General features: G+C 38.1%; 1 protein-coding gene and 1 long non-coding RNA gene across 4 annotated transcripts in view; one reads left to right on the forward strand and one right to left on the reverse strand.

The window, feature by feature from the left end:
- The window catches only part of coro2aa (coronin 2Aa), a 41,298-nt gene that overhangs the window by 9,059 nt on the left and 6,747 nt on the right, over positions 1-25,492 (reverse strand). Inside the window, exons 1-3 of one of the 3 annotated variants that reach the window (XM_028016737.1) lie at positions 11,183-11,473; positions 3,132-3,332; positions 23-139 (exon numbers count right to left, since the gene is read on the reverse strand). In XM_028016737.1, the coding sequence (XP_027872538.1) occupies positions 23-139; positions 3,132-3,332 (318 nt within the window). In that variant the 5' untranslated portion in view covers positions 11,183-11,473. Of the gene's footprint in view, positions 1-22; positions 140-3,131; positions 3,333-6,935; positions 7,080-11,182; positions 11,474-25,492 lie in introns of those variants that run through there. The other 2 variants (XM_028016738.1, XM_028016736.1) reach the window with 2 other exon arrangements.
- Positions 3,339-3,803, forward strand: LOC114144193 (uncharacterized). Its single transcript, XR_003595431.1, has 2 exons — positions 3,339-3,455; positions 3,559-3,803. It is a non-coding gene; the product is annotated as an uncharacterized LOC114144193 (long non-coding RNA).

Consider the following 25,492-nt stretch of genomic DNA (forward strand, 5'->3'; position numbering starts at 1 on the left):
TGGACTAGGCCAGTTCACACACCGTGGTGTCCTCGGAGCAGGAGGCGATGCAGTAATCGTTAAACGGATTCCATTTGATGTCCAGAACGTTTCCTCTGTGGCCCGACACTCGAGGGTGGTGAGGGTCCACTTTACCTGTCTGGCAAAACACAAACACACAAAAAAAACACCCCGTCAGTCTGGAAATGATTGTTATTTACTCTCTTGTGAAGAAAATCAATAATATCCCTCATGGATAAGCAGCAATCAGGAGTCTGAGTGTTTGTGTCCAAAGGTAACACGAGCTAATAAAGCCCCACAATGCAAAGCGCAGAACAAGGTTGATTTCCATGTGAGCCTGTGTAATGTAAACTAATCTGCTGAGCCACTTCCTGCTCCATGTTACAGCACTGTGCGAAAGTTTCAGATGTTTTAGTCGTCTCCGACTAACCATAATCCTAACCCTAAAGCCAAATGTGTTATACAAATAAACTTGATTGATTGATTAAATGAAAAAAAGACAGCTGGAATTGGATAAATCTCAATTTGTCAGCCAATCAAGGACTTTGATTTAATAATTGAAGTCCTTGAATGGCTTTGATTATTAATCTTCAAGTCAAATACTGTAAGGTAAACTAGTTTCTGTTCATGAAATGCACAAAAACTGGAAATTCCCTCTTTCTATGAAAAACAACAAGAGTCATGAGATTCCTGTAATTCCTTGGTTTTTGGAGGAGAGATTGCTGCAAAGCCAGAGACTGGATGCCATTAATCAGTGGCTATCTGAATCATTTCATACACAAGGTCCAATCTGAATATATGTAATTTAATTTATAACAAAAATAACTAACTCAAATATGGCGATTTCCCTTTTAAAAATGTTGGATTATTTCACATAGTTGTGGCAATAAAACTAATTTAACTTTTACACACAAGTTTCTGTGCTGAGTACGTCAAACAGAAGAAACACCTGACATCTGTAAGAGTCTGATCTGGTTTGCAAAGTTTGATTTGACAAATTAGTTTAAATTCAGAAACAGGTCAAAGTCAAAGCAGCTAATCTGCACAGTGACGCATTCATGACATTTAGTAATAGATGGCCAGTTTTGGATTATGTTACCAAATTCAGCCAGTTTTTCCACAACCCAACAACGATCCATGTTTTGATTTGTGGATTTTCTTTTCTGTTTGCACCTCCAGAGAAATCTCACACATGTTCACACAGATATACGGTTTGGTTTGGAGGTAAACGCAGGTAAAAGAAAAAACTCCTTTCCAACTCTAAAACATCTGCCAGGTTTTTAAAAAAAAAATGTATTGTAAGCTCCATGCAGCATTGCCCAGATTAATGTTCCTGCAAGGCATTTATTAGACTTCACCAGACTTGACAGATCCAGACACGTAACACGGCTTCCTGCTGCCTTATTGCACATAAATCATCCAAAAATCCTTTTGGGAGAAATTAAAATAAAAAAATAAGATAATTATAACTGAAAAGCCAGTCAGCTTGATGCACAGGAAGAATGAAGGTGTCAGACTGATCACATGGATTCCTGTTTTGACACCAAAACAAAACTTTTTGACATCTCCCTTCATATCAGATCAAACTGAGAGTCTGAAACTGGTATTTATGTGGGAACAGAGCGTTCCCTGGACCCCAGCAGGTAGAGTCAGCCTTCAGATGATCAGTTTATGTGGCTTACATGTTTGTTTCTATCTGCACACTGATCGCACGGATGGTGAAGAGAGAAAGTTTCACCTCCTCGAGACATTAGGGAGGGTCGAGAGATGAGATAAGTCATTCCTGAGCTCCTATGCAACTGTGAGCCGTGCCAGGAGGCTGGTGCAAACTGACAGGAAGAAAGAAAGAAGAGCTCAGCACCATAAATCCCTCTAATCTGGAGATAAATCGAAAACTCCCCAAGTTATCTCAGTTTTTTTTTCTTGATATTTTGTAATAATGAATGATGAATCTCGCTGGGAAAAAAGTGCAAAAGGGGCCACAACCTAACCTGAGAGGAGCTCCACCTCTTCTCTTCTACAAAGAGTCGTCGATAAAAACGCTGATCAAACTGATCATAAAATATCTCAACACAAAAGGGGAGTTAGTTAATGATTAAAAATACATTTTGAACTCCATTGCCTCCAGCTACGACAGGCATCTGGGGAATATAATCACATGGGGAATATGGTTTTTCCACATTTTTGAATATAAATTGATAAATTATGTCACATAGTCTAATGTCACATAGAGAGTATTTCTTTAAAGCTGTGGTATACAACTTTCATCCATCCATCCATTTTCTGTACACTCTGGTCCCAAGTGGAGGTCGGGAGGGGTGCTGGTGCCCATGTCCATCGAACGCTTGGGGCGAGAGGCGTGGTCACCCTGAACAGGTCGCCAGTCCATCACAGAGACAGAAGGACAACCAACCATGCACACACCTGGGGCCAATTTATAGAGACTAATTAACCTGACAGTCATGTTTTTGAACTGTGGGAGGAAGCCGGAGTACCCGGAGAGAACCCACCATGCACAGGGAGAACATGCAAACTCCAGGACCTTCTTGCTGCAAGGCAACTGTGCATCCCACAGTGGCGCATAAAACTTTCATAGAAACGTTTTACTTTAAACTGTCACTATGTGATAACGGCTTAGCGCTTGCAATTTTGTATTTTTAAAAGACCAAAATGAAAATAATTCACATAAACAAATCACAAGCAAAATAAAGATTTTTCCAAATCAGTTTCTTTCATTAAAAAACTTATTTAAAAAAAATTGCAGAATGTGTTTGTGTCTTGTAAGTTTTTGGTTAAAGTATGTTTGGTCTTGATTCAGTGAAGTTACTCAAAGTGGGAAGAAAATCTAGAAATATTACTCAAGTAAGAGTAGTGATATATTACTCAAGAAAAGGTCATACGTACAGCATGGTAAAAATGCTAATAAAAGTACTTTAAAAAAAAAAAAGCTACTTGAGTAAATGCAACCAGTTAATGCCCAACTATCTCCATGCCACTGTCCCATAAAGGCCATCTTCTAAAATTTATTCTCAAACAAACCTCCAGCATTTATTGAAGACTGCATCAATACTGTGATTAAATTCATCGTGTTCCATGACTTGTACTTCCCTGGAAAATCAGCGCAAACTCACATGATGGACCGACAGAACCAGGAAGGCTCCGCCCCCGGCGCACTCCGTGATGACGGCGACGAAGCGAGGGTTGACTGCGCAGAAGTGGTTGTCCTGGACGCTGCGTGTGATCGGCACGCCATCGAAGCAGTTCTCCTTAGTGGCAGCTTTCCCGAACACGTGGCGAAACTTGGAGCTGCGGTACTGAGGACGCCATGTCATCTGAGAGGAGGAAGAGGAAGGAGAAACATGGAGGTCAGCGAAGGAGAAAAGGCGCCGCGTCTGCTTCTCTGGTAAACACAACTAAACCAGGCGTCTACAAAGACATTCACCACAAATTCAAACGTGCCATTTATTAAAGTTTGAACTCTTACTAAGAGATTCTGACAATAGATGTTGGATAATTTATTGCTTTAGATGGAATTTAGGAAAATACTCAATTCTAAAGAAAGGATTCAATTTAACCAAGTTAAATATCTTTTTCTGAATTTTTTTAGTCAATTACATCAGTAAAGAATGAAAATGTTCAGGAATTGAACAAAAAATAAGTACATCTATGACTGACTGATAAATCAATTTATTGATTAAATTAAATCTTTAAAAATATGGTTTACTACTCATTTACTAAACATGTTTAAAAAACAACTAATCAGTTAGTTGTCCTAACATTGCAATTAGGAGTCAAACAGAAAATGTAAAATAAATCAAGAAGCTGACAAAAATAATAGGTTGGCTAGTTTGGTAAAATAAACTGCAACAAACCTGAATTTAAATGGTTCAGAAAGAAGAATTAGGAATTTCTTCAACTGATTTTAAATGTAAAATAATCTGAAATATAAAAAAAATATTTTTAAAATAAATAAATTAAATAATTTTAATTACAAATAATGTGATTCTAAAAATGTATAAATTTTGGGGTAATCTTGTTTTACTTCTACGGAAGAGGATTAATGCCACCGAAAAAATAAAAATAATAATTCTGAGATTAAAGTCAGAATTATTTTTTTTATTTTTTCGGTGGCCCTAATCCTCTTCCGTATACTTCAGATCATTTGCAATCAAACAAATAACTCAACACTTAAACCATCATGGCAGAAAAAGCCTTCCTGAATCCTGAATCTCTTTTTAGCCCATTTCCTCGACTTGCTGGTCGATGCATATGTCGTTACAGAGAGAGATAAGAGGCTGCGGTCCACCGGGACGAGCCTCGGCCAGCCGGCATGTCTGCTCAGCTGCCTGCTGCAAGCTCATTACTTATGAATAAAGGGTGGAGGCCGACACTAACGAGATGCTACGGCTTAAAAAAAACAACCTGCTGCAGAAACAGACAACACAAGGTGTGAACTCATCACAAGTTTCTGTTTTCAGACAGATCCAACATAAAACTACGACCTAATTCTAATGAGTGACTCTGATGATGGCCAAATTAATAAAGGTTAGCCTGATGCTGGTGGTACCAACAGGAAGGAGTCCAGTTAAAGGAAAAGAGACGCAGTCGTGACTTCATGTCTCAGTTTAGGTTTCCAACTTCTCACCTTCTGGCCTGAGGGCGTCAAAACGAGCTAACCGCTAACGCTACGCCTCCATACCTGACAGAGAGCTGCACAAGAACGTTCCTGTCGGCTAAACCTGCAGCTTTAACACAATCAACCGCTGCAAACACAACCGGACCGGCAGCACCGACATAAACACAGATAAAACTGTTGATGAACAGCAGCAAACATTTTTGATCTCATGAGGGTTATGAATCTGGCTTGGTTTTATAAAATAAAAGCTTAAGTAACATTCTTATCACATTTAGTTTGATCAAAAAGTCTAAAATAATCTCTACATTTTGGCCAGATTGTGTAATCTTCAGAAGTTGTTCTGATGGATTCTTCTCCAGGTCTTTAAGGTTATTTGGACTTCTTCTCATTTACTTCAGGCGTGAAATGGCTGCTAAGCTCAACGGATGAGCAGCTATTGTGTTGGCAGAATAAATTTAAATGGTTAAAAGTGATGCATCTTTCACATCTTTGTTTTTGATGGGTGTGGCATCTCTTCTGTTCCCCTCAGCATACACAGCGCTGGAATAAAAACAGCCTTCTGCTTGTACAGATGCTGATCTGAGAACTCTATTGACCATTTTAAACAATTACAGAAAGACTTTGGCAAGAAAATCCTCATTATTTAAAATAATAAATGTACAGAAATGAAGATTCCTGCCTAATAAAAAGCTGAGTTAAAGCAGACTGATCCATCAGAGGAGGAGGAAAGGTCATTTCCACCAGAAACAGAGATTTAAAACGGAGAACCGTTGTTTGCTTATGAAGTTGGAATTTGGATCTGAAAGGGTTCAGAGTCCAGTTTAACTGGTTAAAAACCAGTGAGATCCCAGTTCAAAGTGAAACCATGAAACTGCCATGAAGGATGAACGGATGACAAGGGTTATTTTATGAATAGAGGGTAGATGATGGATGAATAAACAAAGAACCAAGTTGAAGGATGCACAGATGGATGAATGAACAGATGATCAAATGGACGGACAGGTGAATGAATTAATGGACGGATGAATAGATGAACGAAATGGATGCATGGACAACCGGATGGATGGATAGATGAATGAACATCCAACCAAATAGACAAATAGATGTAATAACAAGTGGACGGATGGATGCATGGATGACAAAATGGATGGATGGATAAACAACCAGGTGGATGGATGAACAAACAACCAACCAAATTCTGTCCATCCAATGAACGATTGGACGGACAGAATAAGGGAAACGTCTTTACAGAAATCCTTCATCATCTTATATAAACATATGGAGCTTCATTAGCCAATAATCTGCTATAAACACAGATTAACTAGATTATTAATCAATAAAGTAACAACTTCAACTCAACTTTGGAGGATGAAAGAAAATATCAGGCAGAAAAATCATGAAATGGTCACATATTTCCATCTGCTGCGCTCCAGCCTAACTAACAAACCCTGATGGAGGGAACCAACACTGAAGCTAAGCTAACACATTTAGCATCTCCAGATTCTGTTCTGGACGGCTCCATCTGATGATCCGTGTCAGATAAACGCTCAGTTTGCTGCATCGGGTCAGATCTGCTCTAATCAGCAGTCATGTCCTGCTGAGGCTTACAGGAGCAGAAGCCGATCGTCTCGTGGTTGAAATCAGGCCATTGGCAGCTGCAGGTCCAGGCCGCTGCTGACGACCAAAACACCATCCTGCCTATTTATACACCGACGTCTTGCTGATCAAACGCCGGCGAGGCGCGCTCGGTGACAGCAGAAAATTTGTTTTATTCCCAAGAGTTTCTCTGAAGAAACGGAGACGCTGTCCGCTCTGCCGGAGGGAAATGTATTTTAGTCGTGTTACGGGGCTGTAAAAAAACCACAGCATGCAGTCGTAAAACTGAACTGAAAACAGTGGATTTACAGAATGGTGAAAAAATACTTTAAAACAAACTGATTTTAGTAAAACGTTCCTAAAATCTGTGAAAGAGGTCTTGATTAGGATTCCAGACTCAGTCAACAAAGTACAGGCGTTAAGAAAGAACGCCATCTTTCCCATCTTTGTTTGTTCCAATGGAAAAAGTAAGTACACCCCATGATCTATCAGGTTGAAGAACTAACTTTAAATCTCAGCAATCAAAGGTAACTTTACAAAAATGTGTAAAACTTTGTCTATACTCTGCCAATGCTGACAAAAAAAATGCACATATGCAGCATTTTGAGTAAATTGTACATTAAACACTTTTGAATGACACAATTGGTGGAGAAGCCAGCAGCACATTGCCTGAATAATAATAATAAAAACATCATTTTCCTACCACTTCCAGTTTTCTTCTGCGGCGTTTCTGCCAGTAGTAACATCCAGCAGTTTGTATTGTGACTTGTGTGTTTCAACATGGCTGAAAAACAGCGATCTTAGAGCAGAAGGGTTTTCTATTCTGGTCTATTGCAGATCTGAAAGTACAATCAAAACCTTTAAAGCCAAAGTCCAAACAGCATCAATTCGTCCATACAGCCGTCTGCAGGAAACGTTCCTGAAACTCGTGACAGGAGCCATGTTATGACGGCATATTAGGGCCATTAAAGAGAGAAACAAGAGGAGTAAACCTACTAATTTTTCTAGAATAAAGTAAGGACATTTTCTAAAAAAATAAATAAATAAAATTAGAAAACTCAGATGTTCTAGAAAGTATTTTCTCAAAAAAAATATCTGAGAATTTTTTCTCAACAGTTTTTGACTTTTCAAACTCAAATTTCCAACTTTTTCCTCAAAGAATTTCCAAGATTAATCTGAAAATTATTTTTTTCTAACAATTGACAACTTCAAACTCTGAACTCTCCACATTTTTTGCTAAAAGATTTCCGAGATTAACCTCGACATTTGAGTTTTCAAACTCAGAAATGATCTAGAAAATATACATTTCTGAGATTATTCTCAAATTCTTAGTTGTTTTCTAGCACATTTTCATCTTTTCAAATTCATATTTTCATGTTTTTTCTCCAAAATTTCTGAGATTTCTTGTACATTTTCAACTTTTCAAAATTAGAAACCTCCTTGTTTCTCTAGAAAATTTTGAGATTAATCTCAAAATCTTCAGATTTTTTTCTAGCAAATTTTCAAACTCACAAATTTTCTTGTTTTTTTCCTAAGTTTTTGGCAGAAATGTACAATTCCTCAATTGGCCCTAAAGCGCCGCTGTGGCTGTGCCCCTCCTGAGTGGAGGTGGGATGTTTTCCCAACTCTCAGGGTGAAATCCAAGACGAGGAATGCACAGGTGTGAACGCATGTCGTGGCGTATCTGCACACAGGTATGAATGGCTGCCACTGCCTGATGTCGTCCACACCTGACAGCTTACAAACTGAGCGGTAATAGGATAACAGGCGATAATCCCAAGCTGCTTCATTACAGCAGGGAACACATTTGAGGGGATGAGACGGGTTAAATGTCTGCATGTACCCGACAGAAAACATCTTAAAGCTCAGGCATGCACAAAACAATCGCAGAAATCCCACTTTCTGTTTCAATAAAACCCCTGGAAACGCAGATTAACTCCACTCTCAGGTCCTCTGCCTTCCTGCATTTATGCTCCATTTCTTCAGGTCGGCTCGTCGCAGATAAAAGAATAAAGTCGTAATTCTACAAGATGAAGTCATAATACCAGTCAAATAAGTCGTACGTATGGTGGAATAATATAAGAGTAAAGTCATGATTATACATGAAAATTAGTTGTAATATTGCAAGACTAAAGTATCAAAGAAAGTCAAAATAAGACGTGTCATATTAATTATCAAAGATTTGTTTTCTTGTACTTTTATGTCTCTCTCTCTTCTGGCTGTTTTACAGCAGAGTGATTTACTGACAAGACAAAGCAGGGTAATGATTAGCGAGCGCAGCCGTCTGCTGGACGGGGCGTGGAGGATCTGAGGAGGATGAGTGGGCGCACAGCAGGGACACAAACTTCCTCATTTCAAGCTTTTATTTATGTTCGATTAACAGCTTCCCACCTTTTCAACGCGTTTTTAACCCTCATCCACCATCTGCAAACATCTATTTTCAGGAAACTGAGTCCATTTTTAAGTTGCCCCACTTCTCTTATCTAACTCAAAGAAACACGCCTATGAATGTTTGAAGATCGCCAGCGACTTTGCTCTGTTTTACTCCCAGCGACTTGTAGCACAGCAGCGACTCGTCATTCACGTCCTGAGTGATGTGGAAATCGCCCCACTCAACGTTAGCACCATGTTTGACCAACACTTCAGGGGGAAGAGAATCTAATTTGTTACAACATAGCATTAGGGCCGAGTTAAGAAAAGATCATTAAATTATGACAATAAAATCATAATTCGAGAAAAAATATGAAAATAAAGTTGTAATACAAGAACAGACTTATAGAAATACGAGCATGAAGTTGTATGACAGTAAGTCGAAATATAAAAGAATAAAGTTGTAATTCTACAAGATGAAGTCATAATACCAGACAAATAAGTCGTTTGTATGGCGGAATAATATAAGAGTAAAGTCGTGATTATACATGGAAATTTGTTATAATATTGCAAGAATAAAGTATCAAAGTAAGTCAGATATTAACTATCAAAGTTTTTTTTTCTTGTACTTTTATGTCTCTCGTCTGGTAATATTGATCCTTTGTCATGACTTCTTCATAATTTTATAAAAAGAAATCTTTGCCCTATTCGGTCATAAATTTTCTTAACTTATTCAAATATTATCAGAACAAAAAGCTTTTCTCTCCCAGTCACATTTTCTTTTAACCAAACTGGAGCCAACTGTCAGTATGCAGCAACAGGTGTGGGAGGGGAAATATTTAGTAGAAGTCTTGACAGAGCAAAAAAATCTGCCTTTTTGGGAGTTTAAAGATGACTTAGTTGGGCTATCTGCTCCGGTGCAGCCTGCAGTCAACCACTGCTAGCTTAGTGTAATCGTAATCTTTTAGTTTAGCTGACCTGCAGTGCTCAGCAACATGTGGAGGAGGGGCAGCCCTACATTTGAAAACTTCAGTGACAGCTGGACTTTCTGTGACATTGAAATCAGAGCTAAATTAAAGATTTTTTGCAAATCAGAAAGCAGGAATCTTCAGAAATCAGATGCTTTGTGGTTGGGATTTTAAAAATAATTCAAATGAACAAAGGAGAACGAGGAATCAGAAATCATCTGCAAACTGTCGTTTTTTCGCAGTGGCCCTTAACTAAAAAGATAAATAACTAAATATCAAAAAACAAAAACAGGTTTTCATATTTATCGTTTTTTAACGGGTAAGATAGCAGCGATCCTAAACGTGTTTTATTCAGTTGGACTGAAGGTAAAAACGTCTCTCTGGATCTTAAAGGTCTAAAGTGCAGATCATGAGTTTACTCCTCCATTAGCCGTCTCTGCACAAGCTTTCAGGCCATTAGCTGCTGAATCTCATCACTGATGTTTATGAAAGCGATTCCACTGAAGCTGTTTTACCGAAAGTCAACAAGACGTGAAAAAAAAACCAACTCAGACACCCGACAACAGATGGAGGCGAGTTGGAGAAATTAGCCAATTCCTGATCACGAAAAAATGACAGCAGTTCAAACTAGTGATGCACTGATTACAGTTTTCTGGCCAATTGCTGATCATCAATCTTTAAAATGCTTTCTGATTCCGATTTTGGCCGATAATTTTTTTTTTGCTGCTAAAGGAAGCTAAGGAAGTCGCTGACTTGGTCACTTAACTGCAACGTGCAGACATGAACTGATGGGCCGGTCCATCAGTCAAACCTCTAAAACAGGCAGAGCAGAAGAGGACAGTGGTTGATTTTTAGACCTTTGCTGAGGGAGATACGATCGGCTTCACATGTAAGAATCAGCTGATCAACAATCTCCCAAAATGAAGGAAATCGGCGCCGATAAATCAGCTGGCTGATAAATCGGTGCACACCTCGTCTAAACCACCGCCTGCATTTTGAACACTGCAAAAACACAAAATTTTAGCAGGTAATTTTAGTCTAGTTTCTAGTGCAAATATCGTAGTACACTTGAAATAAGATAAAATTAACCTTTCAGCAACATATGAGCTTGTTTTAAGCCAATAATTCCTTAAAACTGATGAAGTACTAGATCAATTGGCAGATTATTTAACATCTGCCAATTTTTCCCATGTTATAAGCGAAATAATCTGTCACTTTTTCATCAGTATATTATGGAATTCATGACTTAAACAAGTTCCTATATCTTGCTGAAAAGTTACTTCTAATTCAGTTTTATTTTATTTCAAATTTACCAAGATATTTGCAGTAGAAACTAAACCAAACTGTGTTTTTGCAGTGAAGGAAACAGCCGCTGACTTGACCAAGTTGTTTGATCATAAGGTCATTTAGTCTAGGCTTCATATTTTTGTTATTTATCATAAAAAAAAAACTGAAAATAGAAGTTGAATCTAAAAAGAATAAAAATGAAGCCTTCAGCTCATTTCAGATATGCTCTAAATTTTTAATCCTGAGGGAAAATAAATAAAAACGGAGACAACACTCAGATTAAAAAGGTCTGAAGAGTGAAAGATGAATTTCCTGCAGCACTCACCCTGCCGAGCGAGTCGTCAGCGACCGGAGAAGCAGCGGCGCGTCCTGAGGTTAGAAAAACTCACTCCGATTGTCCAAGCAGCAAAATCAAAATGAAAACTAAACGACTGGCAGCGGCTCGGCTAACGGATCGACGCTGCTGCCAAAAACTCAGACTCTCCAGTAAAAAAAACTCCCCCGTTAGTCCAGGTTAAAACCAGGAGAGAAGGTCAGCGTGTGTGTGTGGGTGTGTGTGTGTGTGTGCAGCGGGAGGCAGAGTGCATGTGTGAACAAGCAAAGGGAGTGAGCAGGATATGTACACTCCCAGAGAGGGAGGCGACTGAGAGGAGCAGCAGGTAATCACACTCCGTCACTCCGCCGCAGAGTTTACTCAACCATTTACCTAATCTGAGGGAGAGAGAGAGAGGGAGAAATTGAGAGAAAAAAGGAGAGAAAAGAGAAAAAGAAAGAAAGAAAGAGGCAGACATTCCTCTTTGCTCTTGTTGCACAAAAATCAAACATTCCCTTGTGTGAAATATTTGAGTAAAAAACGTTGAGATGTTTCATCTCTTCTGTGTTAAAAAGGTAAAAAAAATAAATAAATACAAACTTTAGTTTTGCTAAAATATTCAAACCCCCTTTATCTTTTGTGCATTTAGTTATAACCAGGCTGAAGAGATTAATGGCAGGGCTGCCCAAAGTTTTTTTGAGGCCCTTAGCTGATTTTCATTTGGGGCCCGCGCACCAACATGACTCTTCATTCCTAAGCTACTCCGTGTGCAACATACCCGCTACCATTAGCACCATTTATAATTAGCTTACACCGTACAAGTTTTATGATTGCAGTTCAATTTAACCTTACTGGAGTAGCTAACAAAAAAAAATTATCACTATGTCAGCTAAGCCATACAGAGACCTGTTGCCATAGCAACTGACTGACAACAGCTTCACTAGCACATCAGGATTCAACACACACAAAAAAAAAAAAAACAGGGAAACATTTCCCACACAAACGGCAGAACATTCAGACGGTTACAGTTTTCTGTTTTCAGGCTTGATGTTTATGAAATAGATGATCGTCTGAACACAGCGGTGGTTGATTAGTTAATTTAAACACCTGCTCTACTGATGATCTGTCAGAGTTGGTGTCAGAGAGGTCAACTTTAAAAATAAAAAAAAGACTGAATTCTGCAGCACATCTACATGCTAAGGTTGTCAAAGTCAAGCTAGCATAACTGACCCACTTACCTCACCGTTTTTTAAAACTAAAACCATTTCCTGATCTTATCTACTTGTCACAGAGTTGACGATTAGTAGCAAAGCACTCCGTCCCTTTTCCTATTATATAATAAATTATAGATTTAAGATTTAGCACGCCACGTTGATAACTTAACAGCTAAAAGCAGTAGTAGTCGGTGGCGGCCAGCGGCTTTTGGCCTCCAGCAGAGAAATGAAGGCGGGATCTTGCGTGTGTGACTTCACGCTGCAACATGTTTATTCCACCTTTTGTTTTTTTTTACTCTTTTGATTCAGTCCGGATCGACTTGTTGTTCGGTCTGAATCCGGGGCTCAGGCTTGAGAGGCTGCTGTAAGATGGTAACTACAGAAAAGGTTTGCAGAAATGTCCTTCCATCGGAAAAATTTCTCACAGCATTTCCAGACAGATCACCTGGGATGTAAAAGTAAATACCTGTAAACCTGAACATCTGTGTTCAGTTTCAGCCTGTTTGTTTCTCATGTCCTGAGGGAACATCTGTAAACGTCTGTCAGGGACTTGTTTGGTGAAACGTCTCCCATATCATGTTTCTATCTGCAAGATAAACTTGTAAACAAATCCTCATACAGTCGCCTTCCAGCTACCAGCAACAAGCAAAGCTTACAAATAATAATGACTGAAAGGCTGCGAAAAAAAATCTTTGTGTTTTCGGATATTTTGCATTATTTTCAGAAGATTTTCCTGCATTTGGGAGAATTTTGGTCTGAATATTTCCAATGGAGACCACCAGAGAATCCAAAAATTTAACGCCAGTATTTCACAAGCTTTTACTCAAGTAAAAGTAAAAAGTAGTCATCCAAAAAATTACTTGAGAAAAATGGATTTGGTGAATATTCTGCTCAATTACTGAGTAACTGAAATTTTACTGAGTAAAATTACATCATCAGATGGACCAAAATATAAATTTAAGTGGAAATGTTTGGTACTTTAAGGATGAAAAAGACAATAATTCATACAAGTAACAAAAAAATAACAGTTTCTTTCAATAAAAAAATGTATGAAACTTTAACAGACACTGCGGGCACATCTTTGGTTAAAACACGTTTCATTTGGTGGGCAGAAAAATCAAGAAATTTTACTTAAGAGTAGAAATACTTCATAATAAAATTACTCAAAAGTAAAAAGTACAGTGTATTAAGAACTGAAAGTACAGTTTTCCAAAAACAATCACTCAAGTGAATGTAACTAGCTGAAGCCGATCTGGGCCTCTGTTGGCGTGCAGGAGGTCACGTTTGTGCCGCAGCGATCATTGATCCTCTTTGTCAGGCAGCACGTCAACATCCAGCTCTCCCACTCACTCGTATCGACCTGGTTAGCCGCTAAAGCTAACGCGCCGTTACATAACGAGTCCGTTCGCTTTGGCGCGACGGCTGCAGCTGCTGCTGGGAATGTGAAAATAAGAAGCAAGTCTGTCAAACAACGCAGCTGCTTTAGTTTTGATCAAATGTGTCTGCATTTTATTATAAAGTAAAAGGTTTGAACTGTTTGTTGCAGAGAAAAGATGGTTTTATTTGGACTTTATTTGGTACCGGGACGTTTGCACAGAGTAAATGGAAATGAAATAAAGTGGAGAAGCAGCTAAAGCTAAATATCAATGAAGATTAGGCCAATAAGCAATAAATAAAAATGATAAGTCAAAATGAGATCAATAATTCCCATTTGCATGATTTTTCTCTCTTTCTACCAAAAACTAGGTGATAAAACTTAATCTGGTGTTTTGGTTTCAACCAGTGTTTTTCTAAAGGACAATTTAATTTACAGGGACTTCATAATTCACTTTGTCGTTTGTTGTGGTTTTTTTTGGATGATTATATGTCTTCCAGTTCCAGGGTTAAATGTTTATTACAATGTTAAGCTTATTGGTCTCTGGAAGGGCATACTTGCATTATTATGTCATTACCATTATATTACATAAAAATGGTCTCAAAAACAATAATATTACAGTTTATCGCAAATGTAACGTCTGGGGCAATTAAATGTCCAGGAGAACTTGTTATTGTGACGGGCCTAATGAAGATCACAAAAGTTTTCGACCCAACAGAAGCGCCCAAGTCCTCCGGATGCATCATCCAGCTCTGCAGAGGTCTGGTAGCCAACTATTCATTTAAAGCGGACCCATTATGCAAAATTCACATTTTACCCATTTTTATGCTTCCATTTGGGTCTGAACTGCTTCTGAATAAAGGCGAGATGCTTTAAAACAAATCAAAAGAAAACAAACCACCCAGAGGGTTTTTTGGCAATAAGTTCATGTATTTTGGTGTCTGGAAAATGAGTTGATTCAAAAACATTCGGATTGTTCAGTCACACTGCACCGTTACCTAGCAACCCCAGCCAAGCCAAGCCAGTTATCTAGCAACTCAAGTAGCATACCAGGATGTTTGGTCGACTGGTTTTACCTCTGTATGTGCCGTACAATGGCTGCTGGAAAAGACGAGTGTTTTGTTGTTGACTCACTATCCAGAAACCATTTTCTGCATTCCTGTTGGTTATGCAGGAGGCTCCACATCTGCTTTTCAAAGATGTACAGTTGTATTAATGCACATCTGATTGCAGCTTTTTTCATGCACAAGTGTAAATGTTTAGCCAGCAGCAGCTTATGTGAATTTAAAGTGACAAGACGTCCTGAAACGGCTCAACAAGGACAGAACCGAGGAGACTGAAATCTCATTATCTAAGAATATTTTGTGCAAAAACTGTAATGAACATGATTTTTATAAGCCACAGATCTATTATAACCTGTTCAATGATGAATAATAGGTCACCTTTAATGCATCTAAAAGCTGCAGGATGGTAACTCAGTGATTGGATTGATCTAGAAGCTCTAATAGAAACTGAAAATTTTATGTTTGTACTTGCGTTCATGAACAAAATGAAGTATACTTTTATTTGTTCCCAGTTCAGTCTCCTTATATTCAACATTTCTATCCTCTTGGAATGCAATAAATGCCAAACCGATTGTGTTATTAGTCGTTAGTCCAGACCCGGCCATGTTCTGACAGGTTCTGATCCAGTACATGCACTGCGTTGCCAACTCAGCTTCCATTTCACATTTATGCCTCAGTGTTTGCAAACAGCATGCGGCCTAGCAACGACGGCGCATCATTCCCGCCCAGCTGCCGTCAGCACAGCAGCAGACGACCAACAAACTGAGGACCAGTTGCATCAGGAGCTTTACAGAAACACACACACGCTGCAAAAACGGAAGAAAAGAAGAGCATGCGAGCTGAAAATAACAACAAATTTCACATAAAAACATACAAAGTCCGTCGGTCATAAAGCGTCTCTGAGATAAGACAGAAAGTGGCCTCCGCTATCAGTTTGACTCATTTTTAAAATCACAACATCCAATAAACACGCCCGAGCTTTCAACCAGGAAACAGAAGCGTTCAGTCAAAGGTTCAAATAAATAGATGATAAATTATCTGAGCAGACAAGAATTTATGGCCAATGTTTTTTTTCCATCCAGAACCAATCTGGGTATCATTACCGATAAAAACGGGTCAGGAGTCCCATAAGCTTCCAACTATTGATGAGACATTCACAAATGATTAGATTCCTTTGAACAGTTCTTTTCTGTGAATGACAACTTTATTCTACGACAAATAGAAAAGAACATGATATGTTATGCGTCGCGGCAGCGCTGTGCGCCCCTTCTTGCTTTTTGGTTGTTTACAGTTCTACCATTAGTTCTTTAGTGTCTTATTTGTTATATTAAGTGCAGAAGAGGATTTTAAGCAACTTTAATCCACTTATTTCCTCTTCGGTTTGTTAAATTTTTACAAATGGCACTTAAACGTACAGAACCCCCTGTGGTGTGGGGATTTTTTTATTTATTTCGCGTTCTCTTGCAATAATGTCAATGCGGCATCTTGAATTTGATTTTGGAGTTATTTTCACGCGGTAAAAAAAAGGCCGTTTTCATGCAGTCTCAACTTTACACAAACGTAATCAGCTGATTTTTAATCGGAGGTAACATATAAACATGTTTTCACTGAGGTTCTTTAAAAGTATTTAGAACTTCAATTTTTTTTCAAACTTTTATCGTCGTTACTGAATAAAATAGACTTTATTATAACCATTTTCATATAGTTATAATAAAGGGTGTTTTTAATAATTTATTGCGAGGAATGTAATACTTTATACATTTTTCTGCTAGAACATACTGCGGTTATTTACTTAATGCAGACGTTTTGCAAGCTTCACCCTCGAAATGATTTAAAATAAGACGATATTACGAATAAAACTGTTTGATCCTGGAGATCCAGTTCTCTTCTCTTCTCTGGGAGAAAGCAGGACGGAGATTTTGACGGCGTCCTTCAGTCGTGTCCGTGTTTTGACTGGGCAGCACCTGGTTTCCCCTCGAGGCCGTCGGGTTTCAGCTCTGCTTCTCCTTTTGTTCTGCACGCGCTCTGCGGTCCGTCAGCGCAAACAACGCGCCGCCGTTCAAATACACGTTTATCTGAACAGGTGCAGCGGTCAGCAGGTGAAGCTGCTGCAGTTTACACAGGAAGCTCCATGAAAAACGTGAATTTTACGAGGCTGAGACAGTTTTTCTAATTTGACGTTACTGAGAGTTTGCAGGGCAGCGTGCTTTTTTCTGTTTAACATACATTTGCATGGTTTTACCTGAGCTGTGGTTTTATTGCACCACTGTGCAAATCAGGAGCCGCACCCGTCCAGAAGCAAACAGCGCAAACCTGAGCAGAGGATATGGAAAACATGTGATTTATTCTGACGGCTTACATAAACAACCACCTAACCTTGAGGTTATTAAACGATTTACACGTTCTGATCAGTTCTGGGAATGTTTTGTGGACATTATGTCATAATGTTAACAGTTCCCAAACCGAGGTGTGAGTCCCGCCTGGAGGGGATCAAGGCTCATTTCTTTTGTTTCCCCTCCAGGCAAAACAAATGTATTGTAATATTTTCATATGTTTACAATAAAGAGTTATTTGCATTTTCTCAAAGTGAACATGTGGAGTGCGATTAAAAATAAGGAAAGAAGTCAAAGAGACAAACACTTTCTGAAATTATTCGCTTTAAGAAACAGGAAAGGTTAAAGAGTTACGTTTTCAGAGCGTCTGAAATCATTCTATAAAAATGCTTCTAGTTCCACAGCGCTGCATCAATACTTAAAATATCAGTTTCAGGGTTTTGTAAGGTGAGAAAATGTGTCTGGTGGTTGTCATGGTTGTAGTTAGTCCAAATGTTTTCATCTCTTCATTAAAAATGGCAAAAAAAACAAAACTAAAAGGAAAGTAGGACACATTTAGAGGATTATTTCCCCTCAAGAACCTAATTGAGCAAATAAGTGTTAGGCAAAATTAAATGTTAAGAAACTTACAAAGTTTCATCAAATGTACTTTTTACAGTTGAGGTCAGAAGGTTGTACTGTGCTTCATGATCCGTTTTCCCTTTTTTACTGGACAAATTTAGCTAAATTTCCTCTAAGCCTGAACAGAACAGAACAAATTCCCCCTGAAACAAAAGAGGAAATCTGAGATCGGTTGTCACACAAACCAAGAAAACACACAATAGCAATAGTATTTTTGATGAAATATTTTCAGTCGCATTGAGCAAGCAAGCCTGCACACGAAAAACGAAGAGATCATCACTTCTTTATGAATTACATCATCAGAAACCATAAACAAAATCTACGCATGACTCAAGAGACGGAGACCGTTTTGCTCCAGTCGCGTAAAACCTGAAAACAGGTCAGTTATCAAATCCGTTTCCGACACACAAACCAGCTGGATGGGAACGCTGCTGCTCGTAAAATATGTTTAGGTTTTAGGAGGAAGCAGACGGACGAACTCTGGGTAAACTTTCTGCTCTTCCACTGTTCACTGAAGCGAGTCGAGATGCAAATCCGTAGACATGAGGGAAGCAGATCACCTGATCGGATATTTTATGGTCAAAATATTTCATGATATGGACGCTTAAAACAAATGCTTAACTGTAGATCTCACTCTCAGCTTACATTCAACATGACTCACATGTCTGCGTGTCCGTGCAGCACACTTTGTTCCGTCACGTTTGATTCATTTCCTTTGAAACGCATTCTCATTCTTCATCATCATCATCACACCTTCACCCACCTGATTACATCAACTGTGGCAGCCAATAAACCCAAACACCAGAGGAGACTTTAAAAAGTCAAAACGAGACGCACACCAGAGCCAGAAATCGACTCGACTCCCTTTAAAGCTGAAACATGGTTTCAGGCCAAACAGGAACGGAAAGCAAAGCAGCATTTTACCAGCATGAAACACAGATCTGCATCTGAAGAGTTCGACAAGCAACAACACGTCAAAAACTGATGGAATTAGTCATTTATTGTTATTGCACAAGAAAACAATGAAATTTCAAAATGACAGCTCTCAAAGGAACCGCATTAGATTAAATCAGCTTCAGTTATTTCAGATGGAAACTAGAGATCAAGCCAGAAATCTGGGAGTAATGATGAACTCTGACCTGAACCTTCAGAGCCACATAAAAACCGTTACAAAGTCGGCCTTCTGTCACCTGAAGAACATTTCCAGGATTAGAGGTTCAATGTCCCAACAACACAGGAACTCATCCAGGGTTTATCTTTGAATATTGCAGTATTAGCTGTGCTTCCTTTACAAATGTGTGGAAATCTTTGTCAGTATTCAGCTAATGTAAAGACAAACAAAACAAAAAATCTGCAAAACAGATCCGGTGTTTTCATTAAATAAGAAACAAAGTCATTTGTGAATAAGTTTGCTCACACAATAAGTTATTAAAAATCCTGGCAGCAACAGATGTAAACCGTTAATTCAGTGCTCATCTATCAGCCAATCAGCCGATGCTAGCACAAACACCTTTTGTCGAAAATTTAGGATTGTTGTTTCTTTAATTGGCATGTCTCCATTAAGCACTTATTTTTCAAAATGTCAAATTCCACAATTATCTAGCCAATGGAAACACAGCTTCTTTCTTCACAGGTCTGTTATAAAAAAAATAAACAAAAAAAAAAAGACATGATCCAGAATGCTGCTGCTGGCATTCTGACTAAAACCAGGAAGCTAGTGAACATCACCCAGTTCTTCAGTCCTTCCTCTGAGAATAAACTTTAAAAACTGTTGGTTCATAAATCACTGAATGATTTAGGACCAGAATACATTAAAGATCTGCTGCTGTTGTATCAACGTTCCAGACCTCTCAGGTCTTCTGGTTCTGGTTCTGCTCTGCATCCAGAACCAGAACCAAACACAGAGAAGCAGCATTCAGCTTCTGTGCACCACAAATCTGGAACAAACTTCCTGAAAACTGCAAAACAGCCGAAACACCGAGTTCCTTTAAATCAAGACCCAGCTGCTTAGAGTTGTTTTTAAAACATAAATTAAATATTGATCAAAATATTTGATGTGTTTTTGTTTCATGATGGTTCTGGACAAAATCTAAATGTTTGCTTGTTTCATAATTGGTTATGATTTTCTTTGTTTTATGGTGTAAAACACTTTGAACTGCCTTGTTTCTGACATTTTCTACACAAATAAACTTTATTTAAAAAAAACACACATATGAGACAACAACCCATCATCACCTTTCCTTTCTTTTCTCTGCCTGCTCATCAGCTGCATCTTCAGTTTGTAAAATCTCCCATTTAACCCCAAAAACGTTCTACTGGATATGTACATTTTTTTTATTTTCTCTATTTTGCTGCTTTATAATCTCAAATATCCTGATGAGTAAAAAAACAAAACAAAACAAAAACCAAGCCATCGTCACCTTTTCTCAAACTGCAACAGCTGAAACCAAAAGCAAAATCTATGCATGAGTCAAGAGCCTTCCACTGATAAAAATCTGAAATCGTGACGTTTTTTCTCCAGAAGTCTAAACCTGGGAACATTTGGGTGATGACGACTTGTAGAAATCCGTCTCCAACCAAACCATCCGTTGCTTAGGAATGCTGCTGCTTGTAAAATACGTTTTGTTTTCAGGAGGAAGCAGACAGACGGACGGACGTGTCGTCAGAGTTTCTGTAATACAGAAATAATACGCTGCTGAGTGCAAAAACATGATTCATGGAAACAAGATCTACCTGCCTGGGAGGAAATGGATAAAACACAAAAAAATTAAAATAAACTCAAACATTTACTCGGAGTTTCCATCTGTAAAGTTTGTGAAAAATAGATAAGAAATAAGTTGCGTTATATAGCCTGTTTCATAAGAAAAATCATGTTATTGATAAATTTAAGTTTTAAAGTAAATATTTATTTAGCAAGCTAAATATTTAGTTCACAAACTAAATATTTAGAAGCCACATATTTAGCTCCAAACTACATGTTGACATGTTAACTATTTAGTTTCAGACTAGTAAGATAGCTAATTATTTAGTTAGAAAGCCAAATGTCTATTTTAAATTGTTGAGTTTTTTCAGACTAAATATTAAGTATTTAGCAGACTAAATATTTGGTTTGAAGCAATATATTTATTTAGGAAGCTAACTAGCTCCAAACTAAAATGGAAAGAATGCTTAATATTTAGTTTAAGCTATTTAGCTAGCTAATTATTCAGTTAGAAAGTTAAGTATTTAGTTTGCAAACTGGTTCTCAACTAAATATTTTGACAGCTAGATATTTAGGTGCAGACTAAATATTTAGTTTGAAGCAAGATATTTCATGAGGAAGCTAACTACTTGGCTCCAAACTAAAATAGCTAGAAAGCTAAATATTTAGTTTCAGACTATTTAGCTAGCCACCTAGCTCATCATTTATTTGGGAAGATAAATATTCAGTTTTAAATTAAATATTTTATTAGGAAGTCAAGTTCTTAGCTCCAAAATAAATAGTTAGCTTGCAGTGCAGCGTCTGTTGAATGTGACTGTTAGGATTTTGAAATGGCTCGTTTTCCAAAAAATTGTTTTTTTAAGCGCTTTGGCTGTTTTTAGCAGCAGTAGAAACTCAAATGGAAGCATAAGAAAGTGCAAAATGTGAATCTTTAAGAATAGAAAGCTTAAAAAGCACCATAGAAGTGACAAAGTTCTGCATCCTTGGTTCACAAAGTAGTGATAAAATAGGTCCTTCCTCCCTGAAGTTATTACAATTTAATCACTGTCCCAATAAACGGTGAGCTTTCTCTACTCCCATTTTCCACATTCTTGTAAAGTAGTTGGGTTTTTCACAACATAATTGTATATAACTGTATATTTTTATTATCATTACCAATTTCTAGCTGCTTTCTAGTTGAATTTCTTTGAATTTCCCAGTTTATGGACAAATAAATGTTTTTTTTATGCTAAACATCAAAATTCTTCACTGATGTGTGTAAATCTGACCCAGATAGACTAATATACATTATTTTGTTCCCAATTAATCGTTTCTTATGTGGTGTGCAGAATAAACCAAGTTAAGGAGAAAAGCTTGCGATAAGATTTTCCAGATCGCGTCACTTCTTTGCTCCAGAGAGAGAACAATAATGGCTGGGTTTCTGTAATCTCGAGTTAATCACGTCTGCATAAAGCTGCTCCCCTGACAGCGACGGCGCTCTGCACAAAACGATAAAAATATCCAGCATCAGAGAAAAAGGTAAAAAAATAAATAAAATCATGCTGCTGCAGGAAGGAATTAGGTCTGTGGGTATAAATTTAGCTCAGCTGTTTTTACTGCAGACATAACCGGCTCCAACATATGCATAATAAATGACAGAAAACCTGATGAATTAGTAATTATCCAGAGAGTTTCTCCCGCTGGTCTAAAACCATATCAGTGGGTCATAAGTAGCGACTGTAGTCAAGGTGAGGAACTCGAGGGGATTAGCTTAGCTTTTATATAAACAGCACACAGCAGAACGCTCCCATTATTTAACCGCATTAACATGCAGAGACTTCCGCACACAGGTTTAATTCAGGCCTTCGCAAAAATAAAATCTGATTCAACGAAGCAAAATCAGCTAAACAAACAACATGAATCATTGACATCTCTTCAAAACCATCCTCTCTGCCCATTATTCGCTTAAAAACACAAAATCCTACCAAGTAATTAGGCCCGAGCAACGAAGCGCTGCGAAGGCCTATTGTTTTCATACCGTTTATTTATTAGGCCCGAGCAACGAAGCGCTGCGAAGGTCTATTGTTTTCATACCGTTTATTTATTAGGCCCGAGCAACGAAGCGCTGGCGGCGCAGGGACTATTGAAATCGCAAGGTTTCTCAATCATCTTTTTTTTTTTTGCCACTTTACGTGGCCTTTTGGAGGCTTCATCATATTCAAAAACTCACCAAACTTGACCCAAAATTGTCCCCTGAGGAAAGGTTTTGGATTCTGGTGGAATCGCACATGGGCGTGGCCAAACTGCTCTACAGCGCCCCCTAACGTGAGATAGGGGAAACCGTAGGTTGAAGAGATCTGAAACTCAGTGCGTAGGTAGAGCCCCCAGAATCAAGAAAAAACGTCTCTTGGAGGTCCCCCCTAAAATGCACAGGGAGGCGGCCATTTTGGGTCAAAGGTCAAATTTTGGCTATTTTTCACTTTTACTCACGTCGAACTTTGACGAACTCCTCCTAGAGATTTCGACCGATCGGCTTCATTCTTGGTCAGAATGCAGTTAAGGCATGGGGCTTTAAAAGTTATTGAAAAAACAGACTTTTCGTACACGTTTAGGGGGCGTGGCAGAGCGGCGAACTTGGTGTACTCGCAAAAACAAACGAAACGCTATAACTTTCACATAAAAAGGTCAATTGGCACCAAACTTGGCACGAGTGATCCTGGTTGGATCCCTGACGGTCCTTTGTCATCATTGTCTGACGTCATCCAAGCGGCCTCTAATGCTGCTCGCAGCTTCAATGTGGTCTAGTTGCTACTACAAATATCCTAGTACACTTCAAATAAGACAAACCTTTGCAATATGATACAAGATCTTGTTCTAAAAATGAAATATTGTCATTGCGGTTCTTAAAATACCAAAATTTCCACATAACTTTATATTTTGGTCTGTCTGGTGATGCCATTTTTAAATATGAAATGATTGCCGTTCTGATCAGTTACTGAGTCTTTAAGTAGATTTTTTACCAAATATTTTTTTGGTAATTTCTTGGACGGCTACTTTTTACTTAAGTAAAATTTCTGGTTACCCTACCCACCTCTAGCAATGGATATATATATAAAAGTTTCCCTTTCTTATAAGAGAAATGTTAAACTTTTTACATTATTTAATATTTTTTGGCTCTCGTTCTGCTCATTTAGCTTCCAGCATCTTTCATTAGACACTATGTCATTTTATGAGATCATAAACTGCAGAAGTTAGACAGCAGAGTTTTAATTAAAGTATTCAAACAATATCAAATCTTTTATTTTAGCTGCAGAGTTGCAGTGTTGCCAGAATAAACTTCTGATTTTAACCCAATCCTCTGGGTCGGTCCGTTAACAAGCATGAACATAAAACCTGCGAAACTTTTCTGATCAGTTTCTGATTTTCTGTAGTAAATTAAAAAACCCACCAAAGTCCAACAGGACCGGTCCAACATTTGGTCTGAGGGTTTTTCAGCCATCATCGCTGCAGGTAAACAATCAATAAGTTAAAACAACAGTGGAGCAGGTTGAACACCAACACTCATTAATAATGGATCAGACTCTGCTGCATAATTAAGACACAAACAACATGTTCACAGCTGTCGCCACGTCTGGGGGCACTTCAGCACGAATCTTTAAATATTTTGTAGGAATCAGCAATTTAAGCTATTTTTTATTGATTTCTGCCGACTTCGAATTTGAAATATTCCTCATCTTTTTCACCAAGCTGTGATTTTCTTACTGTAACTGTTAAGGACAAATAACTTCAGTATGAAAACTAAAAGGATTGACTTTCACACATTAATTTGCATCTCACTCATGTAAAGTTTATGGTTCAAAATTTTTATACACATTTGTTGGCTTGGAGAATTATAGGGTGTAAATGGAGCAATTTTCCTAAATTAAGAGACATTTTTGGCGGCTAGTCAAGAACCCATTCCTACGCAATACATTCCTCTTCAGGGATTTTCCCCCATTTTTATATTTATTCCTGCAGCTGTAACATTCATTTGTTGATGCATTTTATGTTAAACTGTGAATTAACAGACGCTGGACAAAAAGGAAGGAAGAAAAACTACAAACAGATTGAAGTAAATAAAAAAAACACACAAAATGCATGAAAGATTTAAAATCTGATCAAATCAGATTTAAAGACGTTTGATTCACCAGAGGACGCCGGCTTTCTGCTCAGATCCATTTTTAAAGTAATCCCTCCATCTAAGCCCACGTGGGCGCGGCCGCAGATTATCCTCAGACGGTCGGGCAGACGTCACGTCAGAACCAACCCGCTGCAGGGCGGTGCCGAAAACCAAAGGCTGGTCATGAAACTCCGGCGAGTCTCGGTGTTAAAAGGTTGTTAATCCAGACGATGAGGCCTGCAGAGGCATGGAGCCGTTTATTGACAAAAATCTGTTTTCAGGAAAATAACCAGGTTCAAAGGTCGCGTGCAAATCCGGTCGTTACGCAACAGCATTTTAGGATTTCAGTCCATCGTCAGGATATTAAAGAAATCATCCTTTACATCCATCAGCATATTGGCTAAAAAAAACAACTTTATTCACATTAAAAAATGAAATGACTAATTTGACAAGATTAAACTGCAAGCAGCTTCTCATCTATAAGAAAAGTCCAGATGCATCCAAACACTGATGTGCTGCTGGAAAAAATTTATTTCTGAGTTTCAAACGTAAACTTTACCTCAGTAAGGTCACGGTCAAAATTTCTGAGTTAAATCTGAAAATCTTCTGAGTTTCTTCTTGACAATTTTGACAAGTCAGTCTCAGAGAAATGTTCCTGTTTTTTCTAGAACATTTCTGAAATTAATCTAAAAAAAAATTTGGGTTTTTTTTCTGACTTTTCTAGCTCAGAAATCTCATTTTTCCTTGAAAAAAATCTGAGATTAATTTCAAACTCAAAATTTCTAAAAACTATTTTAGTAAGTTTTCAACTTTTTGAGTTCAGACATTTAATTTTTCCCAAATTTAAGATTCATCTCAACTTTAGATTTTTTTTCT

The sequence above is a fragment of the Xiphophorus couchianus genome, chromosome 5 (genome assembly GCF_001444195.1).
Source record: "Xiphophorus couchianus chromosome 5, X_couchianus-1.0, whole genome shotgun sequence".
NCBI classification, from domain to species: domain Eukaryota; kingdom Metazoa; phylum Chordata; class Actinopteri; order Cyprinodontiformes; family Poeciliidae; genus Xiphophorus; species Xiphophorus couchianus.